This window comes from Amphiprion ocellaris, chromosome 2, assembly GCF_022539595.1.
Source record: "Amphiprion ocellaris isolate individual 3 ecotype Okinawa chromosome 2, ASM2253959v1, whole genome shotgun sequence".
Lineage (NCBI taxonomy): Eukaryota > Metazoa > Chordata > Actinopteri > Pomacentridae > Amphiprion > Amphiprion ocellaris.
Genome location: NC_072767.1, coordinates 33,091,783 through 33,105,057, shown reverse-complemented (window position 1 = coordinate 33,105,057; position 13,275 = coordinate 33,091,783). Strand labels below are relative to the sequence as shown.

The 13,275-nt window shown below is 36.4% G+C and overlaps 1 protein-coding gene across 1 annotated transcript in view; it reads left to right on the top strand.

The window, feature by feature from the left end:
* The window catches only part of atp10a (ATPase phospholipid transporting 10A), a 49,660-nt gene that overhangs the window by 1,371 nt on the left and 35,014 nt on the right, over positions 1 to 13,275 (top strand). The window contains exons 2-3 of the mRNA XM_023289101.3: positions 5,857 to 6,061; positions 8,212 to 8,297. Coding sequence (XP_023144869.2) covers positions 5,857 to 6,061; positions 8,212 to 8,297 — 291 coding nt within the window. The remainder of the gene's footprint in view (positions 1 to 5,856; positions 6,062 to 8,211; positions 8,298 to 13,275) is intronic.

The following is a 13,275-nucleotide window of genomic DNA, read 5'->3' as shown; positions in this document are numbered from 1 at the left end:
AGAGAAGTTTAACTTTTTCTTACACTAGAAGTTCCTTACTGATGTCAACTTAATGATGAACAGTTAGTAATTAATTTATCAGTTGACAACTAATCAGTTGTTCGTTGCAGCTCTTGAATCAACAGTTTGCTTCATTTTCTTGCTAGCAGTGCTGCAACTAATGATTATCACTGTCCATTAATATGTCAGTTATTTTCTCAATTAATTGATTAATTTTTTCATTGAAAATTGCGAGAAATATCAAAAAGTGCAAGATGACGTCCTCGGATGTCTTTTTTTGTCCACAAGCTGGAAAATAATAAGTTTCCTCTCATGGATTGGGAAAGAAATAGAAAATAATCTCATTTTATAACCTGGAATCATTTTGTTTTAACTTTTCTGAAATTAAAGGTTACTGAAATCAGTTAATCAAATATCATAACAATTTGTGAATAATTTAGTAGCTGACAATTAATCAATTATTCATTGCAGCTCTTCAGTCAACACACATTAGCTTAGTTTATTACTTTTGTAATACTTCCGTATTTTGATTATGTTCTGGACTAATTGATTTGGTTTATTATATGTAAGAAAATGGTAAAAACTATTCTAAAGTCCAAGGTGATGTCCTCAAATGTCTTGTTTTGTTCACAAACATAAAGATATTTAGTTTACTGTCATACAAGAATGAATAAAACGGAAAATATTCACATTTAAGAAGTTGAAATCAAAGAATTTAGACATTTTTTCTTTCGATCATTTCTCTATATGAATTATTGATTATCAAAATAGTTGTAGATTTATTCAGTAATTGACAACTAATCAATTATTCATTGCAGCTCTTCAGTCAACACACATTAGCTTAGTTTCTGGCCAGTAGAGCTGCAACTCAGGATTACTTTCATTGTTGATTAATATTTTGATTAGTTTCTAGACTAATCAATTAGTTAGTCTCTCAATATGATGTCTTCAAATGTGTAATTTTGTCCTCAGATAAGACATTCAGTTTACTGTAATAGAGGAGGTAAGAAACCAGATATTATTCACATTTGTGGAGCTGAAATCAGAAATTTAGGACTTTCTTTCTTGCCTATTAATTTACTAGATGACAACTAATTGATTCTTTACTGCAGTTTAACAATGAACACACTTCTGTCTTAGTTGTTTTGCCAGTAGTGCTGCAACAAGTAATTATTTTACATTGTCAAAAAATCAAATCAAGTCAAATATTTTCTTCATTAATCCATTAGTTGTTCAATGTAAGAAGTGTCAGAAAATGTCCCAAAGCCCAAGATAATGTCAGAAAATGTCTTGTTTTGCCCAGTAACTCAAAAAATATTCAGTTTACTGTCACAGAGGAGCAGAGAAGCCGGAAAATATTCACATTTTATAAACAGGAATTAGAGAAATTGTAGTTTTTTTAATTAAGAAAATGACTCAAACCGATTAACCAGTTATCAAAATAGTTGGCGGGTTGAGCACTAATCAATTGCTGAGGCTCTACAATCAACACACGTTTGCTGCAACTCAGAATTTCTATTAATGTTGATTAACCTTCCAGGTAATTTTCTAATTAATTATTTGTTTTATCTATGAGATGTAAGAAAATGTTAAAAATGGTTTGTACACAACCCAAAGTTATTCAGTTTGCTGTCATAGAGAAGTAAGAAAGCCAGAAAATACTCACATTTAACGAGCTGGAATTAAAGAATTTGTTTGTTTTCCCCCTAAAATGTGACTTATAGTAATTAACCGATTCTGAAAAAAGTTGAAGAACAATTTAGAAGATGTCAGCTAATTAATTGTGTTGCAACTCTACTTGCCAGACTAGACACACTGATCTTCATTCATGAACCTCAGATAATCAAGAGCATAGATTTCACTTGAAATGTGGAAGAAACTTCATGTCCTGCTTTCTGGAGGTTCTCTGTGCTTGTTGTTGCTGCAGCATTGTGCAAGACTTAGGGTTAGGGTTACTACCAGTAAACTACTTTGGTGCTGGAAGACTCCTTAAAACCTGATGAGGGAAGTTCTGAAGTACTTCAGTTGAAATCTGGTGAAATTTAACTTGCAGTAAATTCAGAACAAGACAATCATCGCTCATTTGTGAACCTCGAAACCTCAATTGTTTGGCATTTTTATGTGAATTTCTGTGTGTAGTCGGTTTGTGATTTTGCAGGAAGACAGAATTCATTCACCAGGTGAAACAAAATATAACTGAATATAACGTAGTAAGGCTCTCAGACATTCTGTATTTCTTCTGAATATTTATTCTCCCATTGATCAGCTTTTCTGGTTTAATATCATCCCTGTTGATTCAACACTCATGCAGGTTGGAGTGACTCTTCTATCCTCTTTTGTGGTTTTCATTTGGGGAAGGAAACTTTTTAAATTTTGTATCTTTTCACGTCAGTGATAAATTAATTGATTTCAAAGCTTTCTGCACATTCAGAACACGTGTTTTCCTTCTTTCTTGTTTTTATTAGAGAGAACAAATGCTCTAAATATTGAGAGGGACGTATCTCCTGGAGAAAATCTTTATTTTTCAATCAGGATTCGAGGAAGCAGAACATTTCAGAGTTTTGCTCACACATGATAAATATGTGGCATCCAAAAGTCCAGAAAACACCAGATTCCTGCCCACCTGTCTGCCACACAGATGTGAAACTGTTTTTTTTCTGATAGTAAAAGCTTTTCTGCTTTCTCTATTAATAATGAGCCAGTTCGCAACCTGATGACCTGCTTCTGACTTATTTTCCTGCATCTGTGTGCTCAGACTGTATTTTGCTAATGAAAAGCAGCACTGTCGTTGGTGTACAGAGCATAATTCACGGTTATCAAAAGGCTCAGTGTTTAGCGGCTCCACAGTTTTAGCTTAAGTCTCGACCCCAGTTGTTCTGTCAAGGTTGGACAGTATTGAATTTTCTTTTGCTGTAGCAATATTGTGCAAAACATCGCCTTTCTTAACCTGGCGAGAAGCTGACTTGACTAAAAACGTATTTCATTTTTCTCAAGGTTGCGGCACAGGGTCGCTCAAACTATCTGTCACTTTGTGTTTGTGGAAAACTTGTAGCTGCTTCTGAACTCATCTGAATCCATTTTATCCTCACACAGTGCAGAAGCCGCAATAGGAAACCCCAGTTATTAAATATGTGATGTTTAGAGAGTCTGAAAGGAGGATTCCTCCTGAATGCAGATTCAATCTAATCATACATTCCTGCTAATAAACTTTCTGGAATGTAAATAGTTTGCTCTTAATCTGGTTTTCAGGGTGCACAGCCTCCTCTGGAAATAATCTGCTCTGCAGGTCACTGAACAACACTGTTAGTTTATGTTGTTGTTTTCTCTGAAAGCTGGTAAATTCCTTCGTAACTGGATAATTAATTAGTTATCGCTGATGAGTGTGCAGGCTGACTTATTTTGCAGTCATGCTCAAACAATGGCAGATACGTTTCACATTTAATCATCATCAAAAGACAGACGTGATTTCCATCAGACTGCAGATATAATGATATTTTTTCACTTTGTCCTCGTTAAAATTTTCCTGTTTGTTCCATTAAATAATTATTAAAGGGAATCTGTCTGAAATAAACCATTAAATTATAATTTAATGTAGAAATTCTTGTTTAAAATGGAACAGGAGTGCTTGTGGTGAATATTTAGACAGGGATTAGAGTTGCAACCAATTAATATTTTCATTGTTTATTAATCTCTCTATTATTTTCTTGAATATTAAATTCATTGTTTGGTCTATAAAGGTGAAAAATGCCGATCAAATTTTCTCCAAAGCCCAAGATGGCATCCTCAAATGTCTTTTTTTTTTGTTCTTAAAACTAAAATATTTAATTAAGAGTCAACCAGAAGGAAAGAAAACAGAGAATATTCACATTTCAGGAGCTGGAATCAGAATTTAGACGTTATTTCCTTAAAAAAAATAAATACAACTGATTAATCGATTATCAAAATAATTGCTATCTAATGTAATAGTTAACAACTAATCGATAAATTGTTGTGTCTCTAGTTTGAGGTACTTCTTTCCAGCGTGGATCTGTTCCAAAATCAGCTTTGATGAAGTGATAGACGGCAAAATCCACAGTTGTCCATAGGTGTAAAAATAGATTCTAAAGTTTATCTGAGGCAAACATGAGGTTTGAGGAAACTGACTCTGTCAAATCAGGAGGAAATCTTCCAGGAAAAACAATCTTCTATTGTTTAGAGGAGCAACTAACAATTTAATCATCTTGATTAATTCATTAGTTGTTTGCTTTGTAAAATGTAAGAAAATTGTGAAAATTGTTCATCAGTGTTTCTCCAAACCCTAAAATGGTATCTTCAAATGTCTTGTTTTGTCTACAATCCAGATATATTCAGTTTACTGTCATAGAGGATTAAATATATATATATATATATATATATATATATATTTTTATTTATTTATTTTTATTTTTATATATATATATATATATATATATATATATATATATATATATATATATATATATATATATGTATTCCCATGTAAGAAGGTTGAGTCAGAGAAGTTTTTTTTCCACAAAAAATGGTCAAATCAATTAATCAAAGATGAAAATCATTGGAGATTATCTTCAATAATTCTTTTTTTTCATTCATTGTTAAATTCACTGTGTTTCCATGCCTGCTGATCTTTCTCATCTCCAAAATAAAGTCCATGTTGTGTTTACCCTAAATATGGCTGCACGTAACCTGCTGTTTTCTGCACTAACTGGTCCAACATTTTGTTCAGAAAAGGTCAGAAAATATTAAAAAATGATCATCAGAATGTCCCACAGCCAAAAATGCTGTCCTCTAATGGCCTTATGGAGGTCTGATTCCCAGTGATGTTCACTTAATAGTATCTGAGTCAAAGAAATCGTTGTACTCACTTATTTCAGGACCATCATGTGTTTGGTGTTTTTGTCTGAAAAATGACGTCAAAGATTAATCAGTTATCAAACTCTGTTAGCTGAACTGTCCAAACTGTGGACATCATCCAAGAAAAAATTGTGTTTTTAAGTTGGATTTCAGCTGCTGTTACTTCATTGAGGCTGCAGATGAGAGTTGTGTTTATTGTCGATTGATCTATCTATTAAATTTCTCGAATGATCATTAAGATGCCTGTTGCAGGAAAGAATTCAGATTGCCACTTCATACTTAACAAGTCTGCAGTTTATTCAGTATCATCGAGAAATTGATCCATTTTTGTGCAATCAAAAGGAATTTATTGCCCTTTTCCAAGTTACTTTGCATTTACTTTGTATTTTACAAACAAAGTGGCCAGTGTAATGCTCTTGTTTTCTTGCTGGCATTACATGCATTTCACCATCAAAATTCACGGAAGGGAATGTTTTTATGTTACACTCAGATGCGAGTCATTAATGTCGGGGTGGGAGTTGTTATGAATAAATAACTGTAAGTTTTTCCTTTCACTTCTGCACTGTTTATATATGCATTATTTAGCAGTTCGCTGCCAGAATCATCACACTGGTCAGAAATGAAGCTGGTGGTCACCATTAGCACAGTTTCAGAGCGTTAATATTCATCCCTGAGTGTTTTTGAACATTAATGGTTTAGAGTTCATACAGTTCTTCTCAGAATAGTGACATTATGCACCATAGTTTACTCCACCATGATGGACTCTCTGAATTGAACATGTTCCATTAAATGGAATCTGAGAGTCGCTCCCCCAGCTTTAGCATCAACAAACAGGCTTTCCTCTTTTGTGCATAACATATTTACTATCCCTCATAGATTTATGGAAGTTGGGCTGAAGTGTCTGTTTATAGAAGCACCAATTGTTGCAAACAATAGCTTCACATCTTTCATTCTGCAGCCGTTTGTTTCTCGCGTTTATTCTGGCAGAGCTGAGAGACGCTATGTGGAGAAGTACTGGAAGGAGGTTCGGGTGGGAGACTTCATCAGGCTGCGATGCAACGAGATCCTCCCCGCCGACGTCCTGCTGCTGAGCTCCAGCGACCCCGACCGGCTGTGTCACATCGAGACCGCCACGCTGGACGGAGAAACCAACCTGAAGCAGAGGCAGGTCGTTCGCAGCTTCTTTGACCTGGTGAGACGTTTCACTTCTTGTCTGCTTTTTGGAAAAGATTTGGTGGTTTTGGTTTACTGTGATTCCAGCTGTTTTAATGTGTCATTGTGGTTGCAGACGTTTGATAGAAACCTCAAGCTGAGTTTCTACCAAAAGTCACTGAAGGCTTTAGTTCTCCTAAGTGTCTTTTCAGCCTTTTGTTATCTGCGTTTTTCCCTGTGGTAAAAAAACACTAATTAGACAGATAATTAGGCAGATTATTTAGCTGAGGATTCAGAAGTGTCATTTTGTTCACACACCAGTACAAATCAATTCTAGTTGTTTTTTTTTTTTTTAGCAGTTTTCCACTGCAGGAACTTGAGAACAATTTTAGGATGGCCCAAACCTTTGTGCCTTTTCTGACTGCAAGAACCACCTTTGTAGAACCTCTTTCAGGGCTGCTTTCATTGGGGAAAGTACTTACTCCAGGGTAGGTACTAATGAACAACCTTAAACAACTGCTGTGCATTGCCAAACACTGATTGGTTATTCATTGGCCATTTTTCTGTCCTCGTGATGTCCTTCTCAAGTTGCAGTTTTCTCCTCTCTAACATTGTTATCATAATTGAAAAAGTCTTACAAAATATTAGCTCACGTCAATTACTCCATTGTTTTATTTCCTACCTGCTCATAGAACTGGATTTATGCTAAGTTACTACTGTTGCAGTGGAATCATAAAGGCTGAAAGGGTGATTTTGAATTAGTTTATGTAAAAGTTTGTGCGATGTCGTGCCTGAACTGAGTTCAAAACCACTTGTTACAGCTTTAAAATAGACCTAGTCATTGTGGACTAAGGTTTCAAATTCAGGATGAGTATTTTCCTCTGCATAAATGCTTTATCTTGTCATCAGAGATTTCTTTTGACCTGCATTTTTTCACTGAACTACAGTGAGTGGAAGTGAAATAAACATACAAGCAAATGCAAGCTTTTAAAAATTTCACCCATCCCTGTTGTTCGGACTGAAACTGTTCCTGAACTTTTGGAAGATCCTCCTCTCAGCGGGCAGGTTACAACCATCTCTCTGGAGCTGGTTCCTGTGGAGGAGACACAGGCAGAAGAACTGAGATCCTGAAAAGATTCGTGTTGTCCAAACAAAGTGTTGCAGTGCAAAAGCAGCTTTACAAAAGTCATCAGATAAGAGCAGAACTAGTTATATGTTAAATAGTTTTAGCTCACACCTTCCATACATTTTGGAGAGTGTTAGCCATATAACAATGCCAACAGATAGTTTTCATTTGATGAATTTTACATTTTGAAAGTTAAATTGCTGAAGTTTTGTGTGGCATTCATGATTAAAGTCATCGCTCTACACCAAAGCTAAATATTTTTATTTCCACGTCCAATGATGATACAGTAGTTATTTACATACCAGGCTTTTTTCTGGCTCAGTTTGGCTTTTGGGGGTGACAGTACATGACAGTGAGCATGTTCAGTCTGTGTAGTGTGATGACAACGAGTCTGTGTGGCCTATTTTAATGAAATCTTTGCCTCTTTTGTTATTTCTGACCATCTGATAAACTAAAATGTATTTTCTGCTTGAGTAATTGAAGAGCTAATTATCAACAATGGTTAAAGTGATAAATTTTTAAAGTTCTCAGCAATTATCAACAATTTGGCACCGAGAAAAGTCTTTTTGAGCAGTGCCAAGAATTCTGTTACACAGTAGAAACCATGAAGTGATTAAATGGTTCCCATCGCTAGAATAAATAATAAACTAAGGTGTAACTGTGTAAAAACTCTGTTTTTTTTAGAGCAGCCGAGCATTTTGAGATCAGCATGAGTTAAGTTAGTCAAAGAAAATTCATTATATATAACATGCATTACTTTAACTACACTGTAGGTCAACTAAGAGTTAAAAATAATGAACTAAACACTTGTAGAAGTCGCCTAATGTACGCTGCACAAGCTTTTACTGTCCTGCAACACATCCTGCCTCCCTGATGAACTGATAAGATTCGTCAGGCCGTTTGTGAAATGATGTGTAATTGCACTTCATTATATAAAGCAATTTTTCTATATTTTGCCCACCCTTCCTGCTAGTATAATACACTAAACACTCTGTATATTAAGAGCTCATTTACTGAGGTGTTGCGTTCTTCATCTGAATAATCTGTTTGTTTTCTGGTTCCAGGACTGCGAGTTCGACCCCTTGAAGTACAACAGTATAATTGAATGTGAAAAGCCCAACAACGACCTGAACAGATTCAGAGGCTACATGTGAGTACTGATGCTGCACACGGTGGCTGCAAACCACGTGGTCTGAACTTTTAAAACAACTGTTTTCAACATCGGACGCTCATGTTGAACTTCCTTGCTAACTCTCATCAGAGGTTTCAGGTTTCATTTTTGCTTCACTGTAAATTAATGCAGTGCTGAGCTTCAGACTGGAAATAATGTGACCGTGCGGTTTGTTGACAAGCCAGCAGTTTCCAACTTATAATTAGGACTTGAACAGTTTTTCCAAGTCAGGATTACGATTTGCCGTCTTGGGATGTGGTCGCAGGGTTTTGACCAGGCACATTTGAAGATGTATGTGCTTCATCATGACCATAATAAACTGCAACTTTACTACTGGAGCTGTAGTTGCTAGTTAGCTTGTGTTTTCACTCTCAATCTTTCTTCCTTTCTGTCTGCAGTGGAAACGTTCAAGGGTGTTTTCCCAAGATGTACATACGTGATTGTTGGGTTCTGTGGATGTATTGAAAGACATAAGAAAGGAAGGAAGGAAGGAGTGTGGCTGAGTTTCATGCACTGACTCATCTCCTTCATTAACCCTCTGAACTCCAAACAGATTCTGGGTTTTGTTTTGCTCTTGTCACATTTTCCTCACTGTGGGCTCATTTTTGACTGCAGTATAAAGTCCTGCACCTCTGTGGAAACAGCACAGCCATGGCAAGAGGTAGAGAGAACTCAGAAATGTCTTTTGTGCGGCATACCAAAATTAATAATGCAATAATCAAAGAAAAAGAGAGAAAAAAAACAAAAGTTGAATTTACTTTTTTAAAAAATGTATTAATACATACACATTTTTCCAAGCACCCACAGATGTTAATAATATTGGAAAAAATGGTGACTCTACATACCTTAAAGATTTTATAACTTAAGCTTTTACAACTTCTACACACAAGGGACTTTTCACATCAATCTGCTCATCAGATATTTCAACATGCTGATTATGTCTTCCAATAGTTTGCTGAGATCTGGCTCCTCTGTATACTGTTTTTGAGCCATGCTGCATTAATTTAACTGATCAAGTATGTTTTACTGTCCTGTCAGCCTCTTTAATTTGTTTCCATGCTTGCCTCTTCTTCACTCTGTATACACAGCCTGCAGTTCAGCCAAATAGTCTGTAATGTTGTCATGTGACTGTTGGTACTTGAGTCACTCATGGCTGCTTGTAGTTGTTCTGAGGAGTGCAGAATTTGAATTTTTTTTTTTTTTTTTTTTTATTAACAGAATGTTACACAAAACGATTGTATTTGGCATTTTTTTTACAACTAGGACACGTAAAATACACTGATATTGATGAATTATAACAATTTTAAGCTTAGATTTGGTCAATTCTGAAGACAAAACGGCAGATCACACATGGTTAGTTCAAGGAGAATCTGAAATCTGAAATGTTAGCTTTTTTAAAGCAAGCATGCCGTTTTAAATGCACCTACAGGTTTTGGGGTTTCGAGAGCTAATGACATTTAAGATAGTTGTTGTTTGGCTTGTTGGACTATTCAGCTGCTGTAGTGATGACATGTAGTTTATGTAAACTGTCTGATCAGAGTTCAATTTTCACAGAGGACCTAATGCAAGATGTTGCTGTGTTGCATTCATGGGAAATCATAGTATTCATGGAGTTTTGTGCTTTACACATGCAAAATATGAGAAATTGGGATATGTCATATATTGCTGCTTTGATTTTGACACAAATGTTCCCAAGTGGCTCTTTAAACACTGGACTGTAAGACTTTGCAGTTCTGTTACATTTGTGATTTGCTCCGTCTCATACATGTCCCATAGTTTTTGGATCCAGCGTTGTCAGCTGTAGCATCAGGTTTCAACCGCTTAATTGCAATACAATTTATGTCAGCCTTTTAATAGATTTGTTTCAAACAGATTTTAGTGCTTCCCTGAAAAGCCTACTGCAAGCCTTCAGTGCCTTCTTGCACCTAGACAGAAATATACCGATCATTCTTCAACTTCAGACACATTCAAAAAATACAACTATGGTTGCTGATTTCAGATTTTTCTCCAACACTTACCTAAGAAAATTTTACTGTTACCTCCAGAATCTGGTATCTGACTTCCATTTAAAATAAATCCAAATCTTAGATTTGATCACAAAGTGTCGCTGCCCACACATCTCTCCCTGTATTTCAAATTATAGTGAGTGTTATAGTATATTATTTTTATGTAGCTCCTTTTGTTGTAAGGAGTTATTTGGCTTCATGGACAATAATATTTGGTATTAAACTGTTCTGTTGAGGTGAGATTACCATTTCCAGTCCCTCATTTGTTATTAGAAAGTGTTGGAGATCAATCAATCAATCAAAGTTTATTTATATAGCCCTTTACAACAGCCCAGAGGGTGACCAAAGTGCTTTACAGTGAAAACAAGAGAGTAACTTAAAAACAATACAGTAACTTAAAGCAGAAACAGCAATAAAATATACAATAAAACAATAAAAATAGACAGCAATAAAACAACACTAAAATATGCATCTTAAAGTTAGTACATAAAAAATTAATTTATTTATCAAAAATGTCATTGTCCTCTACGAAACACTGTAACTGTATGAAAACACCTTTGTCTAAAACCTTGGACAATAAAGGTAAACGTGAAACAGGTCTAAAATCTGATAAAACTGAAGGATCGAGCTGAGGTTTTTTAAGGAGAGATGCAGGTATGTGAAAAATTCAGTCCTACTTTCTTATCTCTTTGAATGATGTGAGGCTTCATAGTGCGATATTTGATGTGAGCAGCTTTGTCCGTGTTTAGAAATTTAGCTTTTTGAAACTTTTGTCTATACATACCCTTCATCCACCCTCCCAGCTGACCATCTTTACTTGTCACATGAATTTTGAGATTTAGAATCCTGCATCTTAAATATTGATCATTGAACAACAAATTAAAACTAAACATCCATCTATTCTTTTTATTATTTTCATTTCATCAACATTTTTGGTACTACTTTTAGGTATTACTGTTTATTTAATCCATCTAATTAATTAATGTTTTGCAATTTTCATCAGATATTTTCTCTGTAAACATGTTTATGAGAAATGTCTACTGGTTGCCTGCCAGCCTCATGCTGAAAACTCGACTACAGAAACATGTAACTGGTTAATTAGAGAACTTTAGAGGTGCTGGTAGGAGGATTTTGTTATGTTTTGACCATAGACTGTGTGTAAAGGAGGACAAACCCTTTGTGTCATCACTCACATAAATTCCTAAAGACCAGTTTTGAAGCTCAGTGTAGTGTTGTCATCTTGGCAGTACACGACTCCTTCTAGCTCGTGGCTAATCCAAAAATGAGTAAAGAGGTGGGGCTGAGGTGGACCATGCAAACCTCTCTGACTCATAGACTGTTCTGTGACTACACTGAGCTGTCACTTCTAGTAGTCACTCCCCTTAATTATGCATAACTTTAGGCCTTAGTATAATTTAAAGTGGTGACTTGTATTGAAATACACCCTTGAAAGTTGTCATGAATGAGAAAATTAGCTTTAGAGACCCAAGTAATTTCTGTACCAGGCTGTAAACATGTATTTTTCTACGGTGAACTTGGACATTTTAACATAGACGTCTATGAGGTTTGGTTCAATTTGGAGTCAGTCTCAGGTGGATATTGAAGTAGCTGCAGTTTTTGGTACTTCTGTGTTGGCTTCGCTTTTTAAGACCTAGAGGTGGCTGCTTGTTCCTCCCTATGATCACAGCAGATGTTTGACGGTCCTTAACCTGTTTGTTTAAGACACCATGTCACAGAAATATACATCTATCATAAATATGCCAAACAAGAAACTTAGCAAGTTTCTAGGTTCCCATCAGTTTTCTAAGAAGGTCTCAGACGGTTGTTATTTATTAATTACAGCAGACTCCATAATGACTTCCAATGTACTGCTTATTTTTTAAACTCTCAATGCTGCTTCTTGGTTAAGACACTGTTTCCAGTCGCTATGCTAAGCTAAGCTAACTTGCTCGCTCTAACCTCATATGTTCCATGCAGATAAAATGCTACCGATCTCCTCCTGTCACTCTCACTTTTGTGTTTTACCAAAATCATGTACTGTTAATGTTCTTCTAACATGTTGGTGTTTCTCAGTAAGATGCTGCCAAGACATTCAGAGTCGTGGATTCAAACCAGTCGTGTTTACATGCAGTTTTCTTTCCTCCCACACTGAGAGGTGTTGGGTAAGTGTGTGTGAGATGGTGATGAGCAGTGTCAAAGAAAGCGTCCATGTCGACATGCACTCAGACGGTTATGACATGTATTATTTGCTCAGAAGGCGACCAGATGCTGCAGGTATTCAGTTGCCAGGCTACAGCAGAGCACCTTGTCTCAGCAACGTTTTATTACATTATGACCAGTGACACTGGATCTAATCTCAGTCCCTTTGTGGAAGAGAAAGCACTCTGTGTCTCAGAGGGTGTTATCAATTTCTCGAACAGTGCAGGCTGTGAGTCGGACGAGCTGTGTGCGAACTGCTCAGGGTCACTGTTATTAGTCCATAAAGGTGGCGACCTGTCAGTTGGCTGCTGTCAGGGGCCAGAAGATGAACATTCCTGTTGGTAAACGTGCTGACAGTTGCGTGAGTCTGAAAGGAGCCACAGCAGAGCTGATTAAGCACTTCTCCCAGCTAAAGGTTAACTAACACACTTGTAATCTATGATTTAGTAATAGGATTAAGGCTGACATTAAAAGCTAAGCCAGCCCCCCTCAGTCCCTCATTTAATGCAGCTCAACATACATCACACTTTTAGTTAAAAAGCTTTCCCCTAAGAGGGGCTTTAAACTTCCTCGGTGGGCCGCCTAAGAGCTGAATTCCTTCTTTGTATGACATTGACTCTCTATATGAGCCTGACGAGCTTTAAACTGGCGAGTCTCCGGTGAGATCTGGGGGTCAGCGATGAGGCCGTGAATTGCCTGATTGACTCGAAGCCCGAGGGGGTTTGTGTGGAGCAGCAGAACGGTAGCTTCTT